The sequence below is a fragment of the Callorhinus ursinus genome, unplaced genomic scaffold (genome assembly GCF_003265705.2).
Source record: "Callorhinus ursinus isolate GAN/ISIS: 27379988/994484 unplaced genomic scaffold, GSC_fseal_2.0 scaffold6, whole genome shotgun sequence".
In the NCBI taxonomy this organism is placed as follows: domain Eukaryota; kingdom Metazoa; phylum Chordata; class Mammalia; order Carnivora; family Otariidae; genus Callorhinus; species Callorhinus ursinus.
This window is the reverse complement of record NW_027397068.1, coordinates 61,413,155-61,437,411: the sequence shown is the minus strand read 5'-3', so window position 1 is coordinate 61,437,411 and position 24,257 is coordinate 61,413,155. Positions and strand designations below refer to the sequence as shown.

General features: G+C 37.2%; 1 protein-coding gene across 9 annotated transcripts in view; it reads right to left on the bottom strand.

Annotated features, from left to right (window-relative positions):
- The window catches only part of ADGB (androglobin), a 166,054-nt gene that overhangs the window by 117,051 nt on the left and 24,746 nt on the right, over positions 1-24,257 (bottom strand). For 5 of the 9 annotated variants that reach the window (XM_073894052.1, XM_073894055.1, XM_025866291.2 and 2 more), the window contains exons 2-5: positions 21,713-21,875; positions 16,472-16,564; positions 13,013-13,084; positions 10,994-11,203 (exon numbers count right to left, since the gene is read on the bottom strand). The exons of 1 other annotated variant lie outside the window; for it this stretch is intronic. In XM_073894052.1, coding sequence (XP_073750153.1) covers positions 10,994-11,203; positions 13,013-13,084; positions 16,472-16,564; positions 21,713-21,875 — 538 coding nt within the window. Of the gene's footprint in view, positions 1-773; positions 916-10,993; positions 11,204-13,012; positions 13,085-16,471; positions 16,565-21,712; positions 21,876-24,257 lie in introns of those variants that run through there. 3 more of the 9 variants (XM_073894053.1, XM_073894056.1, XM_073894057.1) reach the window with 3 other exon arrangements.

Genomic DNA, 24,257 nt, shown 5'->3' with positions numbered 1-24,257 from the left:
AACTAGACATAACAATTTTCTTAGGAATTTTTATGATTCTTTGATATTAATATGTAGGTTGGGTTGCTTCTTTAAAGTTTATGAAGAAATTAAATTATATATATACAGGGGCACCTGGGTGGTTCTGTAGGTTAAGGGTTTTGCCTTTGGCTCAGGTCATGATCTCAGGGTCCTGGGAGCCACATGTGGGGCTCCCTGCTCAGAGGGGAGTCTGCTTGTTCCCCTCCCTCTGCTGAGGCAGAGTTCCCCTCACTCGTGCTCAGTCTCTCTCTCAAATAAAAAAAAACTTTAAAAAATATATTATATATGAATACATAATATAATATATAAATATATAATATAAATATTATATATGAGATGTCATCATAGAACATTGAATTTATTTATTTTAGTCCTTATCATAGAATACTGAAACAACTTTTTTTTAACTGCATGTAAATGACATATATTGGGCAGTTTTTACTGAGTTTACTGTGTTAACACCACATAATTTTAAATGACTACCAAAATGTTTTATTACTTAGCATGCTTATGAAGAAGGATGCCTCCTTTATTAATATAAATATAAATTACCAAGTTACTTTAGAATGCAGTCGTGTTCAAATTTCAGTATCTCCCACACTTGAATTCTAGGTCAAGATAACTAAATGGCTACATAAATTTATATCCTCTTCCTCCTATGACTATGCTAAAGGGATAATAAAAAAATGCTTTTTAATTAATCGCATCAATCACAATTACAAAAGATCAGGGACAGAGATTTGAGCAAATACCTGAATGAGCGTAATTATATAGAGAGGACAGAGCCCTGACTGCACTCCCCACCTTCACCGCAGTAACAGGTGGTACCCCTTCCATACAGGGCCTGAAGGTGGAATTCTGTGCCTGTCCTCAAGTAAACAAGGTGGTTTCTCTCCCCAGTGGAGTCAGTGGGCAGAACTAGGACTCCCATCTTCCTCCTGCAGTAAAGAGGAAGTGCTTTCTGCATTAGTAGAGCCTGTTGGAGGAACCCTTATTTCCACACTCTACCCAGGCAGGAATGAGGCAATACACTTCCCTTCCTCAGGGGGTGCTCAGGATACTGTGGGACGGAGTCTTATCCATCTGGTTAACAAACAAGAGTGGCAGAGCCAAGTAGCATTGCACAGGCTTTGTAAACTAAATTAACATTTGAAACACAGCCCACAGAAGTGAGCCAGGATGTGTACTCTGAATCTAAACAGGTTGACTATGTGCTAAAATAAAAAATTTAATTAGAAAACCATCATAGAACGCTAAAAATATCCAGGAAACTGTCCAAAATTACTCATCATGCAAAAACCAGGAATATCTAAATTTCAATGAGAAAGTGAGAAAATACAGTCAACAGACCGCAATACCAAAAGGACGGGGAATTTGGAATTTTTAGTTAAGATATTTAAAGCTGATGTCATAAGAATGCCCCAGGAAGCAATTATGAATACTCTTGAAACAAATAAAAAATAGAATATCTCAGCAAAGAAATAAAAAATATGAAAGAGGAAACAACCAGAAATTTTGAACTTAAATAAAACCTTCATAGGGAAAGATCAAAACAGGATGCAAATGACAAAGAAATTAGTGAACTGGAAGTTAGTTCAATAAAAATTATGAACAACAGGGGCACCTGGGTGGCTCAGTGGTTAAGCATCTGCCTTCAGCTCAGGTCATGATCCCAGGGTCCTGGGATCCAGCCCCGCATCAGGCTCCCTGCTCGGCGGGAAGCCTGCTTCTCCCTCTCCCACTCCCCCTGCTTGTGTTCCTGCTCTCGCTATCTCTCTCTGTCAAATAAATAAATAAAATCTTTAAAAAAAAAAAGAAAAGAAAAAATTATGAACAACAAGGAAAAGTAGATGTTTTTAAATGATATGAACCTCAAAGATCTGTGAGACTATGAATGAAGATATAACATGCGTGTCAACGGAGTCCCCAGAAATGAGAAAAAAAAAGGAATGGGAGTCTGAAAAAATATTTAAATGAATAATGGCTGACAACTTTCCAAATTTGTCATAAGACATGACTCTACAGTTTCAGGGAGCTCAGAATATCCCAAAGAGGATAATCTCAAAGAAATCTATACCCAGACACATCACATTCAAATTCTGAAAATCCAAGACAAAGAAAAAAGCCTTAAAACAGCTAGTGAGAAAAGAACACCGGATTGCTCTTCAGAAACCACAGAAGCCAGAAGGAAATATCCAACTAGTTGTCAATGCTGAGAAAAAAGGCCTGCCAACCCACAACACTGTACCAGTGAAAATATCTGTTAGGAATAAGGGTGGAATAAAACATTTTCAGACAAGGAGCATCTGGGTGGCCCAGTCGGTTAAGTGTCTGACTCTTGGTTTCAGCTCAAGTCTGATCTCAGGGTTGTGAGATCTAGCGCCAAGTCGTGTTCTGTGTTCAGCGTGGAATCTGCTTGAGCTTCTCTCTCCTTCTTCTCTCTCCCCTCCCCCTTGAACTCTCACTCACTGAAATAAATAAACCTTTTAAAAAATTTAAAAAAAAAAAGTTAAGATAATTTACTACCAGAAGACTGGCCCCAAAAATGATGGTGAAAGGAAATTCTTAAAAAAAAAAAAAAAAAAAAAAAAAGGAAATGGAAGAAATCTTAGGACATCAGAAATGAAGAAAAAGCAAAGAAAAATATAAACATATGTATGGCTAAATACAATAAAGTATTCTTTGCCTCTTGAGCTGTAAAAATTATATTTGACATTTAAAAGCAACACTTATGAGCAGGTTCTGAATATGTATAAAGAAAATATCTAGATAGCTATGCTATAAAGGGAGGGGGATAGAGGGTCCCAAATGGTGGTAAAGTATCTATATTTCCGATCTAAGTGGCAAAGTGCTATTACTGGACTGTGATAAGTTAAGCATGTATATTTTAATCCCTAGAGCAACCACTAGGAAAAAAAGTAATACATAGAGATATACTAAACACTAGAGATAACTCAAAATGGAATCCCAAAGAATGTTCAAGAAACACACAGGAAAAGGGAAACAGATACCAAAAAAATAAGTAAATAACAGAAGTAACAGAGTATACAAATAATAAAATGACAGACTTAAATCCCAATTATATCAAATGTAAATTGCACACAAATTAAAATGTAAGAGTAACTTGGATATACTTATAAAACTTAAGAGTTTGTATATAATTGAGTAATTCCACATGTAGAAATCCCAGAAAAAATAGTCCTATAAGCGGGCAAAAATATATACACAAAGATGCTATTTTACAGAATTGGTATTGGTAAAACACTGTTGTCATAATCTAAATGTCAAGATGAAATTAACAAAATATGTATGGTTATTGTTACATTTGAACAAAGGAGTACAAGGTAGATCAATATATATATATTAGCATAAATAATGCCCATAGTTAGAGAAAAAATACATTACAGAACAAGAAGTACCATCCCATTGTTGCTATAAATTATATATAGTAGGTTTACATATATTTAAAAGAAAAAAGTTTAGGAAGATACACATCAGTCATTTATTGTGATTGTCTATGTAGGCAGAATCATAATGAATTTTCATTCTCCACTTTGAACATTTTTTTTAAAGGTTTTATTTATTTATTTGACAGAGAGAGATAGCGAGAGAGGGAACACAAGCAGGTGGAGAGGGAGAAGCTGGCTTCCCGCTGAGCAGGGAGTCCGACGTGAGGCTCGATCCCAGGCTGGGATCATGACCTGAGCTGAAGGCAGACGCTTAACTACTGAGCCACCCAGGCGCCCCTTCCACTTTGAACATTTTAATAATGTTTGAACTTATTTTACTAAAAGCATTTACAATGTTAATGATAATGAAATAACAAAAACATTTCTATTTTGGAAAAAGTAATTTAATGATAGAAAAATAATTTGTCATGGTCTATATCTTGAAAACACTGTTGTTCAAGTTTAAAGAACAAAAATGTCACTGGGCGGGAGAGAGTTTGTTTCAAATGCTGGAGTGCAGGATTTGGCCAGAGACTGTCTCAGGGGGGTCTGGGCTGGGGTTCGGGAAGCAAAAAAGGTAGTGCTGGTACTGATGGTTTTCTGCACCTTACTGTCTAAGAAACTCTGAATTTGACAATAATTCTGTGCTTAAAAATGTAAGGGTCTATCAGAAACAAAAGCTAACACTTTTTTTTATATCAATAGATTGATGGCAGCTGGAGAAAATTTTTGGTCCCAATGTGTGTGTTTTCCCTGTTTATTCAGAGACAGATGAAAGCACCGGGACACTCACAGCAAGGCTGCCAAGAGCAATACATGTTTTGAGTGGAAAGCGCTCACTTAATTGCCTCTATCAAGGAGCCAGAGGAATGCTGAAATCGGAAAGTACCTGACCCGGCTGCAGGTGGCCCCAGGAGTGGTAATACCACTTCCAGGTGAAAGAAGAGAGGAACTTCTCTGTTTTATAACACTGTTCTTTATGCTACTCAACAAGTATTTGTCTGACTGATGTCAAAGAACCTTGATGCTAGGTCCTTAGAATCCAAACTGGAAATAGTAGAAATACTTTCATGGGAAAAATGAATGCTGGTGTAAAAATCTGCACCTTAAACGTCAGGTGGAGAGTTTCTGACAGGTTGGTTTAACTTCAAAGAATGATTAAGATAAATGTTTGGAGGGACAGCAGGAAAGCGTGAGAACATATATATGCAATAAGGCAGAGAAGGAAAATCAATGTCCAATAACAAAAAGGTGAGCAAGCATCAAGAAACTGGAGTCAAAAAAGAAAAAAAAAAACAGCAAGGAGAAGAACACTCAAAGTGTAGGAGATGTGACATGGCAAGGAAAATATGTAGAACCAAGATGTGTGGTTATACTCCTTATACTGTATCAAGCAGTAGAAGGTAATAGAACTTATTGTTATGAATATGTTTCTTAAATATTTGAAGTGAAAAACAAAGGATAGACATATAAATACTGAACTAGAATTAGAAGGAAAAATCAAAAATTAAATTGTGTATGTCTGGAAAGAGATTTTAAAAAAGAAAAAGAAAATGTTTATCTTGTCAGAAAGAATTTCTTCTAATTCTTTACTACACCTGTCAGGCACACAGATGTTGACCCAGCCCTACCACCTGGGAATTAGGTAGAAACAGGTAAAAATTTTTGCCCCTAGCCCTGAGAGAACAAATTTCTACCAACCAGAAAACCAGGTACCATCTCTCTAGCACATGAATGTGGTCTCTGAGACAGCAAAGTCCTTGTTTGTTGTCCTGTAAAAATTGCATCTATCTGCCTATTTATTATCACTGTTATCGGTATTCTATATCCTTTCAAGGACTACAATTCCAATTTTAAATAATAGACCAAAGTAGGGGAAAACTAGCAGGAGAGTATTGTAATCCGGCTTGTGTATTTACCTTACAAAAGGAACTGGAGTTGTATTTGCAGATTACATGATACTATACATAGAAAATCCTAAAGATTTCACTACAAAACTATTAGAAGTAATGAATAAATTCAGTAAACTTGCAGGATACAAAATTAATATACAAAAATCAGTGTGTTTCTATACACTAATAATGAAGTAGCAGAAAGAGAAATTAAGACAACAATCCCATTTACAATTACACCAAAAAGAATAAAATACCTAGGAATAGACTTAACGAGGGAGGTGAAAGACCTGTACTCTGAAAACTTTAAAATATTGATGAAAGAAATTGAAAATGATGCAAATGGAAAGATATTCCATGCTCACAGATTATAAGAATTAATTTTGTTAAAATGTCCTTCTTACCCAAAACAATCTACAGAGTCAATGTCATCCCTATCAAAATACCAGCAACACTTTTCACAGAACTAGTATAAATAATAGTAAAATTTGTAGAGAACCACAAAAGACCCAAAATAGCCAAAGCAATCTTGAGAAAGAAGAACAAAGCTGGAGGTATCACAATTCAAGATTTCAGGTATACTACAATCCTTAGTAGTCAAAGCAGTATGGTACTGGCACAAAAATAGACCTACAGGTCAATGAAACAAATAGAGAGCCCAGAAATAAACCCATGTTTATATGGTCAGTTAATCTACGACAAAGGAGGAGGCAAAAATACATAATGGGGAAAGGACAGTGTCTTCAACAAATGGTGCTGGGAAAACTGGACAACTACATGCAAAAGAATGACATGGGACCACTTTCTTACACTGTACACAAAAATAAACTCTAAATGGATGAAAGGCCTCAAAATGGATTAAATGTGAGACCTGAATTTATAAAACTTCCAGAAGAAAACATAGGCAGTAATTTCTCTGATATCAGGGGCGCCTGGGTGGCTCAGTCGTTAAGCGTCTGCCTTCGGCTCAGGTCATGATCCCAGGGTCCTGGGATTGAGCCCCGCATCAGGCTCCCCACTCAGCAGGCAGCCTGCTTCTCCCTCTCCCACTCCCTCTGCTTGTGTTCTCTCTCTCCTGCCTCTCTCTCTCTCTGTCAAATAAATAAATAAAATCGTTAAAAAAAATTTCTCTGAGATCAGCTGTAGAAACATTTTTCTAGATATGTCCCCTAAGGCAAGTGAGACAGAAGCAAAAATAAACTATGGGACCACACCAAAATAAAAAGCTTTGCACAGAAGACAAAGCCTTAAAAAAAGACAACATACTGAATGGGAGAAGATAGTTACAAATGATATATACAATAAGAAGTTAATATTCAAGACATATAAAGAATTTATATGAGTCGATACCAAAAAACAAATATTCCAATTAGAAATTGACAGGGAATCGAAATAGACATTTTTCCAAAGAATACATACGGGTCAACAGACACATGAAAAGATGCTAAACCAAATGCAAACCAAAACCACAATGAAATATCACTTTACACATGGCAGAATGGCTAAAATAAAAAAGACAAGAAATAGCATGTGTTGGAGAGGATGTCGAGAAAAAGAAACCCTTGTTCACTGTTGGTGGGAATGTAAATTGGTGCAGCCTCTGTGGAAAACAGAGAGCTGTGGAAAGTGTAGAAAGCATCTAGAGGGCTATAGCTTCTTATATATTTTTACATACACTAATGAATTCACTAAGAGGATGGGGCATGGGATGCTCCATACTCCGTGCTCTAGAGAAAAATGAAGCAGGGACAGGTCAGATAAAGTGTTAGGGTTTCAGATATGGTGTAGAGTAAAGGCTTCAGAATGGGTGTTTTTAACACTAAAACCAGAAGATACTCAGGCATTGGCTGTTGGGTTCAAAACAAAAAAGTATTGTCCAAGTATTCCATATGTAAGCAGATTATCATTCATATAACAATCATATATAAAGGAAAATAGACCTCGATATTTAAAATTACCCAAAATATGCAGGATATATATTCTAAGTGAATAAAATTCTGGAATGCATATTCCAGCTGAATGAAAGATGAATCAAAATAAAAGACTCAAGAGAGGAGAGGGTGCAGCAGGATGATAAGCACTAAACCCTTTTATAGAGAAAAATAAAGGATACATAATTATAAATGTGTTCAAAGATAAATACCAATAATAATGTTTATTCAAAAAGCCTGTATGCCAAGAAAATATTGAAGCAAAAGAATATTAGGCTGATCTTGTTCTAAAAAATCAAAACAATAAATTCATAACAACTAAAGCAATATGATATTTAAGAAGGACAGGAAAAGGGGCACCTGGGTGGCTCAGTCGGTTGAGTGTCCAACTCTGATTTCAGCTCAGGTCATGATCTCAGGGTTGTGGGATCAAGCCCCGCGTCAGGCTCTGCACTGGGCGTGGAGCCTGCTTGGGATTCTCTCTCATGCTCTTCCTTTGCCCCTCCTCCCACACACTCTCTCTCTCAAACAAACAAAAAAGGACAAGAAAAATAGCAGAAGGAAATCGAGTCCAGAAACAAAGACAAGTCCATGTTAGAATGTAGTGTATGATCAAAGTGGTTTTTAAAATTAGTGGACAAAAAGTGCAATATTCAATATATAATCTTAGGGCAATTAGCTGAGCCTTAAAATAAAAAATAAACCAGGTCTTTATTTCTTGCAGTAGATAAATCAAAGGCCCAAATATTTTTTTTAAAAAGCCTGAAATAGTAGATAAAATAAGGGGAAATATTTTTTATATTCTTGAGATAGTGATATCTAAATTTATTTATTTTTTTTAAAGATTTTATTTATGTATTTGACAGAAAGAGACACAGCAAGAGAGGGAACACAAGCAGGGGGAGTGGGAGAGGGAGAAGCAGGCTTCCCGCCGAGCAGGGAGCCCAATGCGGGGCTCGATCCCAGACCCTGGGATCATGACCTGAGCCAAAGGCAGACGCTTAACGACTGAGCCACCCAGGTGCCCCAAGATAGTGATACCTAACTTTAAATAACATATACGTCCTAGACTCAGTAAAGAAAAATAATGCCATAATCAACTACATAAAAATTACAAGTCTCAGTTGGGTGGAAGATGTAAGGTTAAAAGACAAATTTCAAAGCACTTCTATACCCACATTATGTGGTTATCTGCAACACACAAGAGAACACTTGCAACTCCATAACAAAACTTTAAATAACCTGTTTTATAAGTAGGTAAAGTATAGGTAATTCAAGAGGTATATAAGGGATGTACAGATTTGATGGGATGCTAGAGGACTGTGCATCAGAACTTGGCAGGAACTAAGTACGTTTGGCAAAGGACACACAGCAGGGCCATGTTGCAGGAGCAGGGGACACAGCCTTGTCACCATCTCTGTGTGTCCCCTCCATTTTTACATCCTCACATAAGAATGGTTGTTGAGCAAGTAAGCACCTGGTAAGCTGATCACATGCTTTTCCCCTGGCTCTAATGAGAGGCGGAAAGAGGAGGGATCTGATAGGATGGCTTTCATAGTGGAAGGTAATAGCAATGGGAAAGAGTAAAGGAAGGAATAAATGGAAGAAGGTAACATACTAATAGTGTTGAAAATCTACTCCTCGTCAGGACTTTTGCTAGGTTCGTCTACATAACTACCATATTTTATCTTCATCTGTATTCTTTCCATGGCATGGTTTGGTGTCTATTATCTTGAGGCATGTGGTCCCTTTGCCTCTGTGTGCAAGGGACCCTGAAGGGTCCATGGGGACCAATAAGTGGATCTAGAAATGCCGAGAGCCAATAAAGCTTTCTCTCAATCTCAGTGAGCAAGAATATGGCCTTGCACTTCAGCCACGAGCGCCAACAAATTGCCTACAAAAATAATTCATCTGGAACATGTTGTATCTCAGTGCTCAACAGCTTAGCAGCAGTCCCCACAAGCCATTCCTCAGGTGAGACCGGTGAGGAACCAGAAGAAGCCACTGGACATCCGGCCCCTCTTTTCCCCAGGGCTATCTTATCTAGACTCCTTAAACGATGGGTTCAGAATGAAATTTCAAATTAGAGTAAATATTTTTTTTGAATTCTGAATCCAAGTGGGTTTGGGCTTATGAGGAATCAGTACAGTTAAAGAGAAATAAATCACAGTTTCTTTGTAAAACGGAATGAAGTGTTAATAAATGTTGGCCTCTGTCCAAAAGGAAATTTGCGAAGAAGGAAGGATGTCAGGAAGCAGAGAAAGAGAAACTAACAGGGCTGGTTTAATATTCCACTGATGCTGCTTTGTAATACTTAATAATTGTGAACTCACTCCCACCTCAAGTGTAAGCAAATGTATGGAAAATGGGGGAGGGGGCAAAGACCCAGGCATTTGGCCTCCTCCCTCTTCCTGTGTTTGCCTGCACTCTGTAATCCCTCAACCATAGCCACACATGCACGGCGCATCCACCTTCTTAACACCACATCCTCACTCTCATTCCTTGGTGCACATCAAAACTTTGAACTCTTGTCTGCCAAATCGGCCTCCTGTAACCAAGGAAGATAAAGACATTTAGGAAGTCATTTTCTCTCCTCGCAAAATTTTGACTTTCAAAGTCTATTGTCTTGCACTGAACATCAAACCACCAAAAATCCTATATTAGAGATCAGAGGCTAATATTACCTTCTTCACTTTTACCTTCTGCTGTAATGATCCCATTAATTCCTAAAGGCTGGCCTTCCAGCATTCCCCATCCCAGGAAAGATGGATGACTCTGGCTCACTGGGGAGAGTCATAATTTTAGAAATATAGAATGGGATGATTAACTTTTCATACTTCCCCACACCCTCAAATGTTCAAGAATATTCTTCCATAGTGACCAGGACCAGCTTCATGGGTGTGGAACCTGTACAGTCACGGGGAACCTCACACTTAGAAGGACCCTATGCTTTTTTTTTTTTTTTAAGTGCTGCTATCACCATATTGACATTCCTAATAATTTTTTTAACAAGGGGCTCTGCAAATAATGTAGCTGGCGCTGCCTATGAGTCTGGGCCTTTAGAAAGACCATTCCACCAACAAAAACTCAAAGGTGTTTCATAGTCTAGTGTTGCTAAATGTGGTGTGAGCCTACTTTGCCTTATTAACTAGGGGATTTTTAATTCTCTATTTCTACTCTCCCATTTGCTCCCTTTCAGGCAGAAGCAAAAACTTTTTGTCAAGGTAAGATTTGCTAACATGAGTACAAATCTCAAGTTTAGGGCAAAGACTGGGTGGGACTGGGCCCCTCAGGAGCAGCAAATACCAGGAGAGAAAGAATGGACCATGCTCAAGCACTCCCTCTGCTCAAGACCCCATCCCACACCACGGAGAAAGGAGGAAGTAAGAGAGCCCCGGGCATCCACCTGCCCACACAGCCCAACTGCCTGAGAGGACAGAGATAGCAGAGGACCACCCCTCCATGGTCCAAGCAACACCATTGTAAAAAGCATATGAGACTGGGGTCTCAGGACAAACAACGATGTTTGTTATTGATCCCAAATTACACGTGTAGGACATATCTTCCCAGTGACTGCACAATTGATGTCCTGTATAAACTGCATGATCTTGTATTAGCCTAGGTAACAGCGTGTAAGACAAATATATTTCAATACAAAGGACAGACGAATTTTAATGTGCATGAATGTGAACTTACTTACCATCCAGTAAAGTTTCACGACATACTTTCCATAGTTATTGAATAAAGGCATGTGACCTTTCACAGCCTTGCACAGAGAGTAGATGTGTTCCCAGGGCTTCCAGTTGAGAGGAGGAGGTTCCCCTGCATTCCCTTTAAAATAATTGTTCAAAGTAGCTCCATTGAATATCTTCCACACTGCATAGATTTCGCTGATAATCCATCTCATCAGCTAGAGACAAAAGCCATTAGTGTTAATCAGTTGCTCTTCCATTGTTGGTACTGTAATTTAGGCGGGAAACCAGTCGAAAACCTATTTCCAATCTACTTTTTCATATTAAATTCTACATGTAATATGCTCCACATTTTGATTTCTGACCTACAGAATAAAGTCATAGTTCTTGTCTTTGTTGTCAGGAAATATAGTCACAATACAGGCTAAAAAGACTTAGCATTAAACACTCAGCTAAGAGCTGTTTCCAGAGTAAACTGTCAGTGGTTTAACATTGACCTCCATTTGTCATTGACCTTCATTTCAGCTGTGTGTGTGTGTGTGTGTGTGTGTGTGTGTGTGTGTGTGTGTGACACAGAAAGAGAGAGAGAGAGAATGAATGCTTCTGAGAGCTGGGGTAATTTTATTTTGGAATTAACTTTTTATAAATGATTAAGCTACCCGTCTATAAACGTTGAGAAGTTTGAGAAGAAAATGATCTCTTTTATGTCAATAGGATCAGCTAGACAAGGAATGCAATATGAGAAAGAATTAAAATTTCACACACGTTTAAATATCCTCTAAGTCTCATATTTCATATGCCAATCTGTAGGTGCAGAAGTGCTCTAAGTAAAATTCCCACTTGCAGAGTTTTCAACAGGCTGCAAGGCGCAGTGGGGAGTTAAGCTTCCGAGACGAAACAGAGACCAGGATTTGAATCTTCCTTCAGATCCTTCTGCTCTGGGGCATGTCATTTCACCATCTCTAAATTGCAGTTTATGTAATGCAGTCTGTAAAATGCAGATTATGCTATCTATTTTCCAGCATTTTTTAGGGAATAGAAACAATGTATAAAAAATCTCTGGGTCACAGTGGGTTTTAAGTAAAGACATTACCCTTAGTATTATAGGATTTTCTGATGATAATCATCTCGTATTTAACTGCCTAGTTTATAAGAAGATTAAATACTTGAGGCTAACCTTATAAGATTTATGTTTTCCTTAATTTACATTATCTAGGACATTTCTTTAGGTTTAGTTTAGTTGAAAAAGAAAGGTAAATCAAGTATCTTTCTGTATGTATATCTGGGATTTTGCTATAGAATATTTTATGCTTCCTTAAAAAATGAAAAGTTGAAGTCTGTGCATGCTTTGGATCATAAAATAAGCATATTTTAGACTAAAATATAAAGTATAAAACAATTCAGAAATAACATTATACTAATCAGTACATCCTGGTTGAAGAAAGAAATGTTTTGACTTTAATATTGGTCAGAATCAATAATGACTATTAATTCTGACTGGGTCAGATTTTTTTTCTGGGAGAAAATAATTTTTTAAAAAAATGCCCTGCTTCTGATATAACCGCCTTAGAGGAGTGGAACAGGTCTACTTCTGATGGAAAAAACCCAGGGTAGAAAGGTGGAAGTGTTTAGGTGAGATTTTCCCTGCATTAGCATGTCAAACAACATCATGACACCCTGCCCTTGAGCACCGTGCAGAGCAAGTTCCAAGCAACTTAATGTCAATTGCTAGGCACGTGCATCAAGAGAAGAAATGCCCAGATCGTGAGATCCCAGCTACTCTGGGTCTAAGGGCAGGAGAATAGGGGCACAGCAATGTTAATGGCTAACATTTTCCCACCATTTGCTCATTAAACTCAACTTAAGAGGCTTCTCTTCCTCTTAGAATGTGTGGCTTATAAAATACTGAGTTATACCAAAACTTAGAGGTGAGCAAGGGAGAACTGAAATTGACGGTCTGGGAACCGTTTTAGGCAGGTCTGGAAGGTATTCTGCAATCAGGCTTCAGTTAAAACTTCCCTACATACCTCACTGCAGAGTAAATGTTCATTTGCTGAAAACAAGTCAAACAGGATTTCATTTTTCACAACTACTGGAGCCTGAAATTAAAAATATGTGTAAAAAGAGATATTACTCATTAGGAAAAATAAAGGAAATGTAGCTGAATGAAATATAGTTGCATGTGATATAAACAAGTCAAATCTGATCTCATTTCTCACAACCAGAGGAATTAAAAGAAAAAAATAAATAAATAAATCTCATTATTCCATAAGATAACCCTGTTAGAGCTATGGGTGACATTCACTTAATAATGTAATGCCTATCAAACACAGCATTTTCATATACAAATGAAATGTTGTAAGATATAATATAGGCAGATGATCTCAGCATGCATACACACACAATCTGAGAGTTTAAAAAATGACTTGAAATTTAAATTAACCTTTCAAGTTAAACCTGAAGCTTAGTTAACACAAGCTAGCAGGAAAAATATCTTCATCCCTTTGATAAAAAATATTAGGTATGACAGCTTTTTAAAATCTTGCCCAATTTCAAATCCTCTTATCTTTTAAAAAAATCATCTGATGGTCATTATTTAATTGGTATATATCTAGAGATGCTTTTATATATTTAGACCACTAAGGAATAAATATAATAAGGGAAAATATGATTTATAACAGTTTTTAAAAATTTGTTACAATTCATATTGAGCTTATATGCTTAACATATCAAATTAACATAAATGTGGTTTTCATTAATAAAATAGATTTTCATGGAAACTAATGCCTTCAGCTATTCTCAATTCCATGTATAACTAGCATCTTGAAAACTCAATAAAATATTTCTTTATGTCTGAGAAAAATTAACTCCAAGCTACCCTGAAGGCCTGACTTGACTCAGTTTATAATTTATGATCATAATAAGTTATATATATGTATTATATAAAATATTTTATACAAAAATGTATATTTTAAATTCTGGTTTGGCTAATTGCACTTCTAAAATGCCCATACTCGGGGCACCTGGGTGGCTCAGTTGTTAAGCATCTGCCTTTGGCTCAGGTCATGATCCCGGGCTCCTGGGATCAAGCCGCGCATCCAGCTCCCTGCTCCGCGGGAAGCCTGCTTCTCCCTCTCCCACTCCCCTTGCTTGTGTTCCCTCTCTCGCTGTGTCCCTTTCTGTCATATAAATAAAATCTTTAAAAAATAAAAAAATAAAATGCCCATACTCTTCAGCAAGTACCAACGAACATTAAAATTGATTATGGATTAAATAAATACTGAATAACTAAAATTTGAGGAGTGAAATTTAATAGTTGCCTGCCAACAAATATAAAATAGAAACTGATGGTGTGTAAAAGACAGCAAATATTAAGATAGAAGTCTCTATGGAGGTCTCTATTCCCTATACCTGTACTTGAGACAGAATACATCTTCGGACATCTTACATCTTATTCAATATAATCATCACTCAAGGAACTGAACCATCAATACCTGATTCTCAGAAATAAATAAATCTGATCATTCCCTCAGTAGTCAGGGTTTATTAACCTCCTCAGTTGTATAATCTAAGTTGATTCTGATATCTTAAATCCAGGCTTTTAAGTTTTTTCATAATTTAGCTTCTCTCTGACTTAAATCATGTCCTCTAACTTCATCTTTGGCTTAGAGTAGAATAGAGTAAATCACACAGAAAAGTCATTATTGTTTTGCTAAGTTTTTGTCTAAGCTTTTTATATGCCCACATTTAATGAGTTTCAATGTAAAATGTACTTGCCACCGTGGATCTAGACATTAAAACTTGAAAAACACTATTCTAAGACTATCCTAGTTAGCTAGACTTTCAGCTGTGGCTGCTCTGGTCCATACTTCAGGGGGGAGTCCGTGCACAAGATAAAGAGAAAGAGCCAGCACAGAACAGAGATGTTGAGATGGGCAGCAACATTACACGATAAAGGTAGGGAGAAGTGTCATCATCATCAACAATGGATGAATTTGGGGCGCCTGGGTGGCTCAGTCGTTAAATGTCTGCCTTCGGCTCACGTCACGATCCCAGCGTCCTGGGATCGAGCCCCATATCGGGCTCCCTGCTCAGCGGGAAGCCTGCTTCTCCCTCCCCCACTCCCTCTGCTTGTGTTCCCTCTCTCACTTTGTCTCTCTCTGTCAAACAAATAAAAAATAAAATCTTAAAAAAAAAAAAACAGTGGATGAATTTACTTATAATACAAGTATTATCTCTCAGAACTAAGGTATGTTAAAAAGAAAAAGATGGTGTAAAACTTTCCTACTTATTCACATTTGAAACACTCTCACTTCAGGGACTTAATATCCTTTATTTGCATGGAATGTAAACTCTGCCCTTCCATTGCACAGAGCCTGAATATTATTACTAATATACCATTATTAAGTGCACTATATTAACACCAAAGAATTTATATTCTTCATGCCAATATTATCTAACATTATAAGTAATTTAAAGACATGTTCATATACATTTGATTTATTTAAAATATCTCACAAGTAGGCATTCAATAAATATTCTGTTGAAATATACCTTATTTTTTCATTTTACTAAATATCTTTGAATTTAGGATTATCTTTCTCAGCCAGTAATGGTAACTGGAAATATGGTGGATAAATTGTATTTTCTTGCAATAGTAGCAGTGCTTATAAAGGCTAAAAATTTTAGGAATAAAATCACTTTGTGTGAAACTGAGATTCAATGGATTCTATAATAAATGGAAGAATCAGCTCCTTTACAACCATTTGATTAGCACTAAACTATTTTAGCCTACTGGTTTTCCATGCATTAAATGAAAATGATAGGAGATTCATAAAGGAAAAAAAGGAACTGGTGATAATTAGGCCCTTGGAAACAGCAAATATATTCAAACTAACATGGCTGTTAAGAAGAAAGACCAGTGGATCTAAAGTTTTCATGTACATAGTGCTATTTAAAAGGATGTTCTCTGGTGATCCCAGTCAATGTGACTCAAGTTGCTGAGCATCGAGTCCAGAAATGAAGATGGCCCTTGGAAAATGCTTCAAGAATACCTGGAATGCAGAGAGCAAAGTGCAAATCTCCTGGGCTAGAAAATTAATGCTAATAAACACGATAGTAAACAGACCTTTGGGCCACATAATAAGTTCCTGCTAAGCAGCACTAAAGGGAAATTCTGTCAGTCAGAAATTAAAGAATAACTTCCCACATATTTTAGGCTCTCCTTTGATATCATGTAGAAAGGAAGAAAACTCAAGACTCTAAACAAAATTTCAATATTCTCTTGGGAACCAGTACAAGTGATATTAAACTATGCTGATAAACATTTATTTCGATTAAATGCCAAAAAGTAATTCCTTTTTCTTACTGAAAAATTTATGGGAAAAATTTACCCTACATTGTTTTAAAAATGAGAATTTTCATAACTAGGATATTATAACCTACAGCTAACCTGTATTTTGTTTGATAGTGAAAATATTTCTTACCCGATTAATTAAAAAATCCTGTGGACGTTTCCAGGAATAAATTTTCAACGATGGTGGTAATTCAATCTTTCCTTCAGGGTCTTCAAAAAAATGCTATACAAAAAATATATTGAGTTTTTTTCTCCATATGGTTCTAAAACAATGAAAGCAACTCAGTCCTAATAAAAATTAGTAAGTGCATAGATTCGATCAATAAACACGCATTTATAGAGCAATTTGTGTAATTGCTCTCAGAGCTAGTTCATGGAGTATTTGGTGAATAGTGAAGTTAATAATACTATATTTAATGAACAAAACCTCAATTGTTGAGTAACATTTTATTGCAGAAGAAGCAGTCCAAACGAGCATGAGCTGCATTGTAATGTGAGGTAGGTATGGTAGGAAAACAATCTGAATGGGCCAGATATGGACATATTTTCCCCTGAAAATAATGTTTTTTTTTTTCTTGAGTAGAGAAGATTAAAAAATCATAAATACAATTGTATGCCAATGAAATTTGTACCTTGGATCTGACTTCCATTTATTAATTTTTAAAATTAAACATGTTATTTTGAGATAATTATAGATACACACCTCATGCTGTGAAATAATAAAGAGAGTTCCTGTGTTCTCTTTACTCAGTTTCTCCAGTAGTAAAATCTTCCAAAACCATAGGGCAATTTCACAACCAGGATACTGACATTGACACAGGCAGGATAAAGAATAGTTCCAGCAGCACCAGGATCCTTCCTAGGAACTTTTATGGCCATGCCCACCCTCCAGCCTCCTTACCACCTGTTTAATCCCTGCCACCTGGCAATCATTAATCTGGTCTCTTTTTGTCATTTCAATAATATTATATGAGGGGCACCTGGGTGGCTCACTTGGTTAAGCATCTGACTCTTGGTTTCAGCTCAGGTCATGATCTTGGGGTACTGAGATCCAGCCCTGCTCTGGGCTCTGCGCTCAGTGGGGAGTCTGCTTGAGATTCTCATTCGCTCTCCCTCTGCCCCTTCCTCTGCTTTCACATGCATGCTCTCTCTCTCAAATAAATAAATAAATAAATCTTCAAAAAAAAATAATGTTATATGAATGGAATCATATAGCATGTAACCTTGTGGATTGTTTTTTTTTCCCTCTCTGCCTAATTCCCTAGATATTCAATTCATTCAAGCTGTTGCATGTATCAATAGTTTATTCTTGTTTATTGCTGAGTAATATTTCATGATATGGATATTTGTTTGTTTACCATCTGCCCATTGAAGGACATTTGGCATTTGGGCTGTTTCCAATTTAGGGCTATTAGTTATAAAGCTGCTATAAATTTTTGCATATAGCTTACAAGTTTTTATATGAACATAAGTTTCCATTTCTCTGAGATAAATGCCCAAGAATGCAATTAATTTATTAATTTTTGAGCCCTTAGTATGGGTCAATTAGTGAGCTCTGGAAGAAGAATGATATCCAAATGTCTCTTCTCAAATGCTAGCAATATAGTAAATTAGACATCAAGTAACTACTATGTAAAAGTTCTCACAGCTCCTAAGGTAGTTAGGTTGTGGGGGTGGTCCTTACAGAAAATGAAAAGTGCTGGGAGTATGAAAACAATGCTGTAGGAATATAAACTATCTGTATTGAGAAAAAGGAGTACTAAATTTCACTTGAGTTAATAGTGACAGGGTCAAGTAAATACCATTTTGTGATTTTTATGGTAATCATATTTTTATCCGAATGTTAGTGTGACCTGAGAAATGGGTTATATTTGAGGGTGCTGTCTGAGCTTTACACAAAGTGTCTATGTGTATCTGGAGCATATTTAAGATAATGGAATACTGTGAATGAAGACAAAGGCAATCCCAACATCCAGTCAAAGTGATCAAAGAATGAGTCCCTGAACAAGAGACTGAAGTTTCCAAGAGCCACCCTAGACTTCTGGGGTTGCCTCATGTCATTTTTTTTTCCTTACAAATATTAATTCAGTTATTTTAAGGTCTCTTCTCTGACAATTCCAAAATCAGAGTCACCTGTGGATCTATTTCTATTATTTAATTTTTCCTCTTGTTTTTCAGCCACTTAGTCCTATTTCTTTTCAGGTGTGGTAAATTTTGATTGTATGATATACATCGCATATAAGAATGTATATGAGTGCTAAGTCATGATGTTTTTCTCCAGAGAGGAGGATTTCATTCCTTTCTGGCAGGCAAAGTACAAAATGAACTTGACCCTGTCAACACTGGGTCTCAGGATTTGGTAGGGTTGGTGTGGGTTTGGTTTTCCCTTACTGAGTACAGCCATGTTGGGGTACAAACTGAAAGGCTGGAGTTTCTGAGTTCTTTCACCTTGGTATACTCTAAATTCTGATCTCTTGCCATAGCATCATGAAATATTTTCTGTTATTTAGCTTCCAAGCTGTTGCTTTCCACTCATTTGCTCAGCAGCAAAATCTTCACATATATAGGTGAGGATTTGGGTAAATGTCTTGAAATAAAATTATATGGGAAATTTTCAGATTCTGGTTCTGTAATTACCTCTGGGATTTGGGTTCCAGTTTTGGCTGCTTTCACAGCCCCAGTCAATATCCTCTCTCTTTTCAGCCCAGAGAAACTGGCATAAGCCCCAAGCCACTACTTTCTGCTTGGCCTTTCATTTTCATGCCTTGAATTATTAAAAGTCTTTGAGAAGATTAAAAAAAAAAAGGTAAATGGGAGTTTATCATATCATAATCTGATATGATTCCCTTCTCTCCATGTTAAGTTAATGGTAATCTTTCCATGTCATTTTGCCTTAGGTGTATTTCTTATATCCACCTCACAATGCTTCATTAAATTTATCTCAATTTGGTTCACCCATCATGTCTTTTTGTTGCTGTCACTTAGCTGAAGAAATGAGATGTGATTCTGGAATTACAGGGAAGGATTAGCTTATCTGATGCTGATTTCCTGATCACTAGCTTCACATCTGAAGAAGAGACTTTCTATAAAATTCCAAGGCTCCTTGCTATAGTTGGATGCTTAAGGTAATTGATCCTGGTAAAATATGGATGTTGCAAATGCAACATGCTTGGGGTGTCCACCACTCACTCCCATGAGGGACTGTCACTTCCCAAGCCATGAATGCTGAGGTTGTAGAACAGAACTGGGAGTGGGAAGCAAGGTTGTATTCCAGATGGTACCTTTGCGCTGTTATAAGAACCAGGGTTTGATCTGCTGTTCTCCTGCTTTATGAAGGTGGGAGGGGCAGAATGGAGTATTGGCTAAGGTTCTGAAGTGTCACACTCCATTGGCATAGCTCCGATTCACCACAGGAGGAGGGCTGGTGCTGCCCTAATCATGCAGTTTTATACATCTCCATGGTCCAACGGCTGCAGAATCAATGTTGGGGTCTGGTGTTCAGCTGGCAAAATTCCTATACTTTGCCCCCAGATGAAATAGGCATCAAGGAAACAGCATACATGTTACTGCTCCAGTCTCAATGGTTTTCCTCCAATAAATGTTTTTCCAACAGATTTGCCCTTGTTTCAGTAACATTGATAAGTTCCAGAATTTGATGCCTAACCTCCCAGAGATCTGCAGGATTTTTTTCATAGTCATCTGATAAAGGCTAACTTGCACTGCAAGGGCCCTATAATGTCACAGTTTATATCTTATTTCCTATTTCAAAGTTTTCAGGCACTTCTGCTCTTCTCCTCCCAGTTTCTCCTTCACACTTTGGAATGACTCGTCTTTAGATCTTTTCTAGAGCTCCATGCTTACCTGAGGATCTGCACAATCTATCTTCTTGACGTAAATTCACACTCAACCCCCATTAGTTATAAATTTCTGTTAAAAATATGTAGAATATGACCATTGTCATTTGAACACAGAGAGTTCAAAAGCCCTATGCACCTAAAACTTCCACAATCACCCTAGGTATGGTACAAAGAATGTATTCCCTCATATGTTCCTAATCTGAAATTATTCACATACTAACAGAATCAGCAATTAGTTACATTTATTATCTTTTGTAAACAAATTACTGTAACGAATCACGCAGTTTGTAATTCTGCATTTTGTGAACTAAATATAATTGCTAATAGGTACCATTCCAGAGTTCTCTATTCAAATAAAGACCCCAGAGTTCAACATGGTCATTCTGGCAATTTTGTTTGTGTTTTGTAACTGCATTGTGTTCCATAACATTTTTTTTAAAGATTTCATTTATTTGAGAGGGAGGGAGAGCACAAGCAGGGCGAAGCAGCAGAGGGAGCAGCAAGCTCCCCGCCAAGCAGGGAGCCCGATGTGGGTCTCGATCCCAGGACCCTGAGACCACGACCCGAGCCAAAGGCAGATGATCAACCAACTGAGCCACCCCGGCGCCCTATAACATTTTTGTTAAATGAATTGTTACACCAAATAAATAGGTCATTATTTTTTTTTAAAGATTTTATTTATTTATTTGAGAGAGCGAGCGCACGCGCGAGTGTGAGCCCATGCACACCAGCAGGGGGAGTGTCAGGCAAAGGGAGAAGCAGGCTCCCCGCTGAGCAAGGAGCCAGATGTGGGTTTATCTGAAGACCCTGGGATCATGACCTGAGCCGAAGGCAGACACTTAACCAACTGAGCTACCCAGATATCCCAAATGGGTCATATTTAAAATGCAACACAGACTCATATCCTTTAGATAAGTCTTTAGAAATAGAGTAAACATTTTTAAATAGGCAAAAGAACCTAAGATAATATAGTTGGAAAATGTAGAACACCATTCTCAGCTCTAATCCCAGGGCACATCATGTTTCAATGGCCACAGATAAACAAAGAGTACCTGAGGTCTTTACCCAAGTATCTTGAGGGGGGATATTAAGAGAGATTCAACCTTTTCCTCACAGTAACATCTTTAAAAAAAAGAAAAAAAAAATCTCCTATCATCACCAGATAACAGCTCACAAGTCCACTGAGGCTTTCATTTTCTAAACCACTCTGTCTAAATGCCTGGTCCCCAACCCTGTCCAAAATCTACTCTCTGACCTGTTCTATCAATTTCCCCTTTATTTCATTATGACTCTTTGATCATGTCTCTCCTTCCACTTACTCAAATGTGATTAGCAAAGCTCAGGTCTAAGGCTTGGAAAGACAGGCAGGAGGGAGGGCGACCGGTGGACAAAGACAATTTCTCTTTTGAAGGGAGGCTCTGGAGAAGAATGAACACACTCCCGTGTTAACAAATCTTATTCTATTATAAAATTTAAGACTAAGATGAACTCTAGTCACACTCAAGTGGACTTACAAATAAAGGGCTTTTTCCTGTTTTGTCCTTTTCTTTTCCACCTTTGCCCGCGTCCCACTTCTCTGCGTTTACGTCCGCCTCGCTCCATTCTGGCCAGATTGGGAATTTCCCCTTCTTCTGCTCAACAGAACTAGGTTGCGCATTACTGCCAAAGTAGTACTGCCTAGACAGAGCAGGGAGGTGGGTTAATTTTAAGTCAGATCTCTGGAGTAAAATATTAGATTCATTGCATGGTATAAATTTAATGCTTTTGTCAGCAGTCACGTTAAAGGCATTTTTCGATAGTCTTACCTGTAGCCAGACAGCTTCCACAGGTTAGGGTTCAAAAAACTAAAATACCCAAAGAGATTATTTCATAAATTTTGAGCCTTAGGCCCTACTTACTAATGCAGGACATTCATCACAAACACATAAAATGCCATGAAGGGGAATATTTATATACACTTCACACTTAAAATCCTTTACATGTATAATATTAATGGCTTTTTGAAGATCAGGACAAATATAATTTTGATTTTTCCCAGTGTAACAGTGCTATGTGATCATTATTTTAAAATGAATTTTTTTTTAATTACATAAGTAGGAGAGACATGCCCGCTCCATTAACATTGTTAATGAGTGTCCATTCTGTAAGACTAATGCAAGATACACGTTTCTTCTTCAAAAATAACGTCATTCAGCACATTACAGACTGTTTCTTTCCATTTATCAGTATACTGCAAATAGTTCCTATGTTGATGAGAATTTATCTAAATACAAATTTAATGATTCCATACTGTTCCATTGTATAAATACACTACCTTTTGTTTAATTAAGTTTCTATATTAAAAAATTTGAAGGTTTTGATTTAAAGTTTTTTTCACTATTATATATTTTTTAAAGATTTTATTTATTTATTTGACACAGAAAGAGAGAAAGAGAGAGAGAGCACCAGCAGGGGGAGAGGCAGAGGGAGAGGGAGAAGCAGGCTCCCCACCTGAGCAGGGAGCCCAACACGGGGCTCAATCCCAGGACCCCGGGATCATGACCTGAGCTGAAGGCAGACTATTAAATGACTGAGCCACCCAGGCGCCCCCTTTTCACTATTATAAACAAGACTTTGGTAGCTTTCCTTATTAACAAATCTTTGCAATACATTATTAATTCTTTTCTTAGGATAGATTTTAATAAGAGGACTTACAGTACCCAAATATATGCCTATTTAAAATGTATGATATATTTTCACTAATTATCTACAGAGGAGTTGGACTTGTTTTCTACACTCATTATTAACATATTATAGTTTCATACCTCTAAACCTTGACTTTTACCTTTTCTTTATAAGTTTTAAAGTCTAATTTAAATTTTTTAATTAATTTATTTGAGAGAGAGCGCACGCGTGCGCGTGAGCCCATGCGCACCAGTGTCTTGTTTAATTTTTCAAGTTTTAACTATGAGTGACTGGACCCCTGCTCTAAACACTGGGATAAGCAGTGAACAAACCAGGCTAAGATCTCTACCATTATAGAGTTCATATTTTGGGTGGGTGGAGATATAAATCACAGCATAAATTAAGTAAAATATATAGTGCATTAGAAAGTGAAAAATGCTAGGAGGAAGCATAAAATAGTAAGGGGGAACTGAAGTGTTAAGATACACAATTTTTAATATAGTGGTTAAGGAAAGCACTCCATAATAGGGTAATAGTTAGGTCAATAGTGAAAGAACATAAAGGATCGAGCTATGTGGATCTGTGGAAAGACTGTTCTGGAAACAGGAAACGGCAAGTACAAACAGAAAGGCAGAGTCTTCCAGATGCAGAGAGCATCCTGGCTTATTTGAAGAATAAAGATATCAGTGAGGCTGAGGGAAAGTAAAAGGAGATGATTTCAGAGAGGTAACAGGAGATGCAGAGATTATAAAGGTGATCTAAGCAAAGGAAGGACACTGGTTTCCCTAGGTGAGAAGGGAAGCCACAGGAGAGTTTTGAGCAGGAAAGTTTCTAAGCATTCATTCTTGCTGCTATGTTGAGAAAAGGCCAAAGGAAACAAGAGAGAGAATTTAGAAGACACTGAAATAACAGGTGAGAGCTAATGATGGTTTGGACCAGGTTGCTAACAGTAGAGGCGGCAAGAGAGAGTCCCCTGTTTTTAAGAGAAAGCCAATAGATTGAATTGATGTCCCTGTAAAACAGAAGACGATGGGATTGCACAAAACTGAGGTAAGGAGTAAAGCAGCGTTTCACTTCCAAATGCACTGTGTTTTAAATGTTTATCACATGTTTGTGGAGATGTTGAATAGTTCAACATAGGATTCTGAGGCTTTGGGAGAAAGAATTAGTCTAAAAGTGAAAATTTGAGTCATCAGCATTTAGATGATATTTAAAGTCTTAAGACTGGATTAAATCACCAAGAAAATGACCATACCTAAGCAATAGACACTCCCAGGAAGGCTATTCAAGATACCTAACAACCGGTAAGGAAGGAGCATTGACCAATCCTCAAAGACCTCTAGTTATGCGAGACATTATTTACTTTGAGTAGTGGGATCAGGGATATGAGGTCCT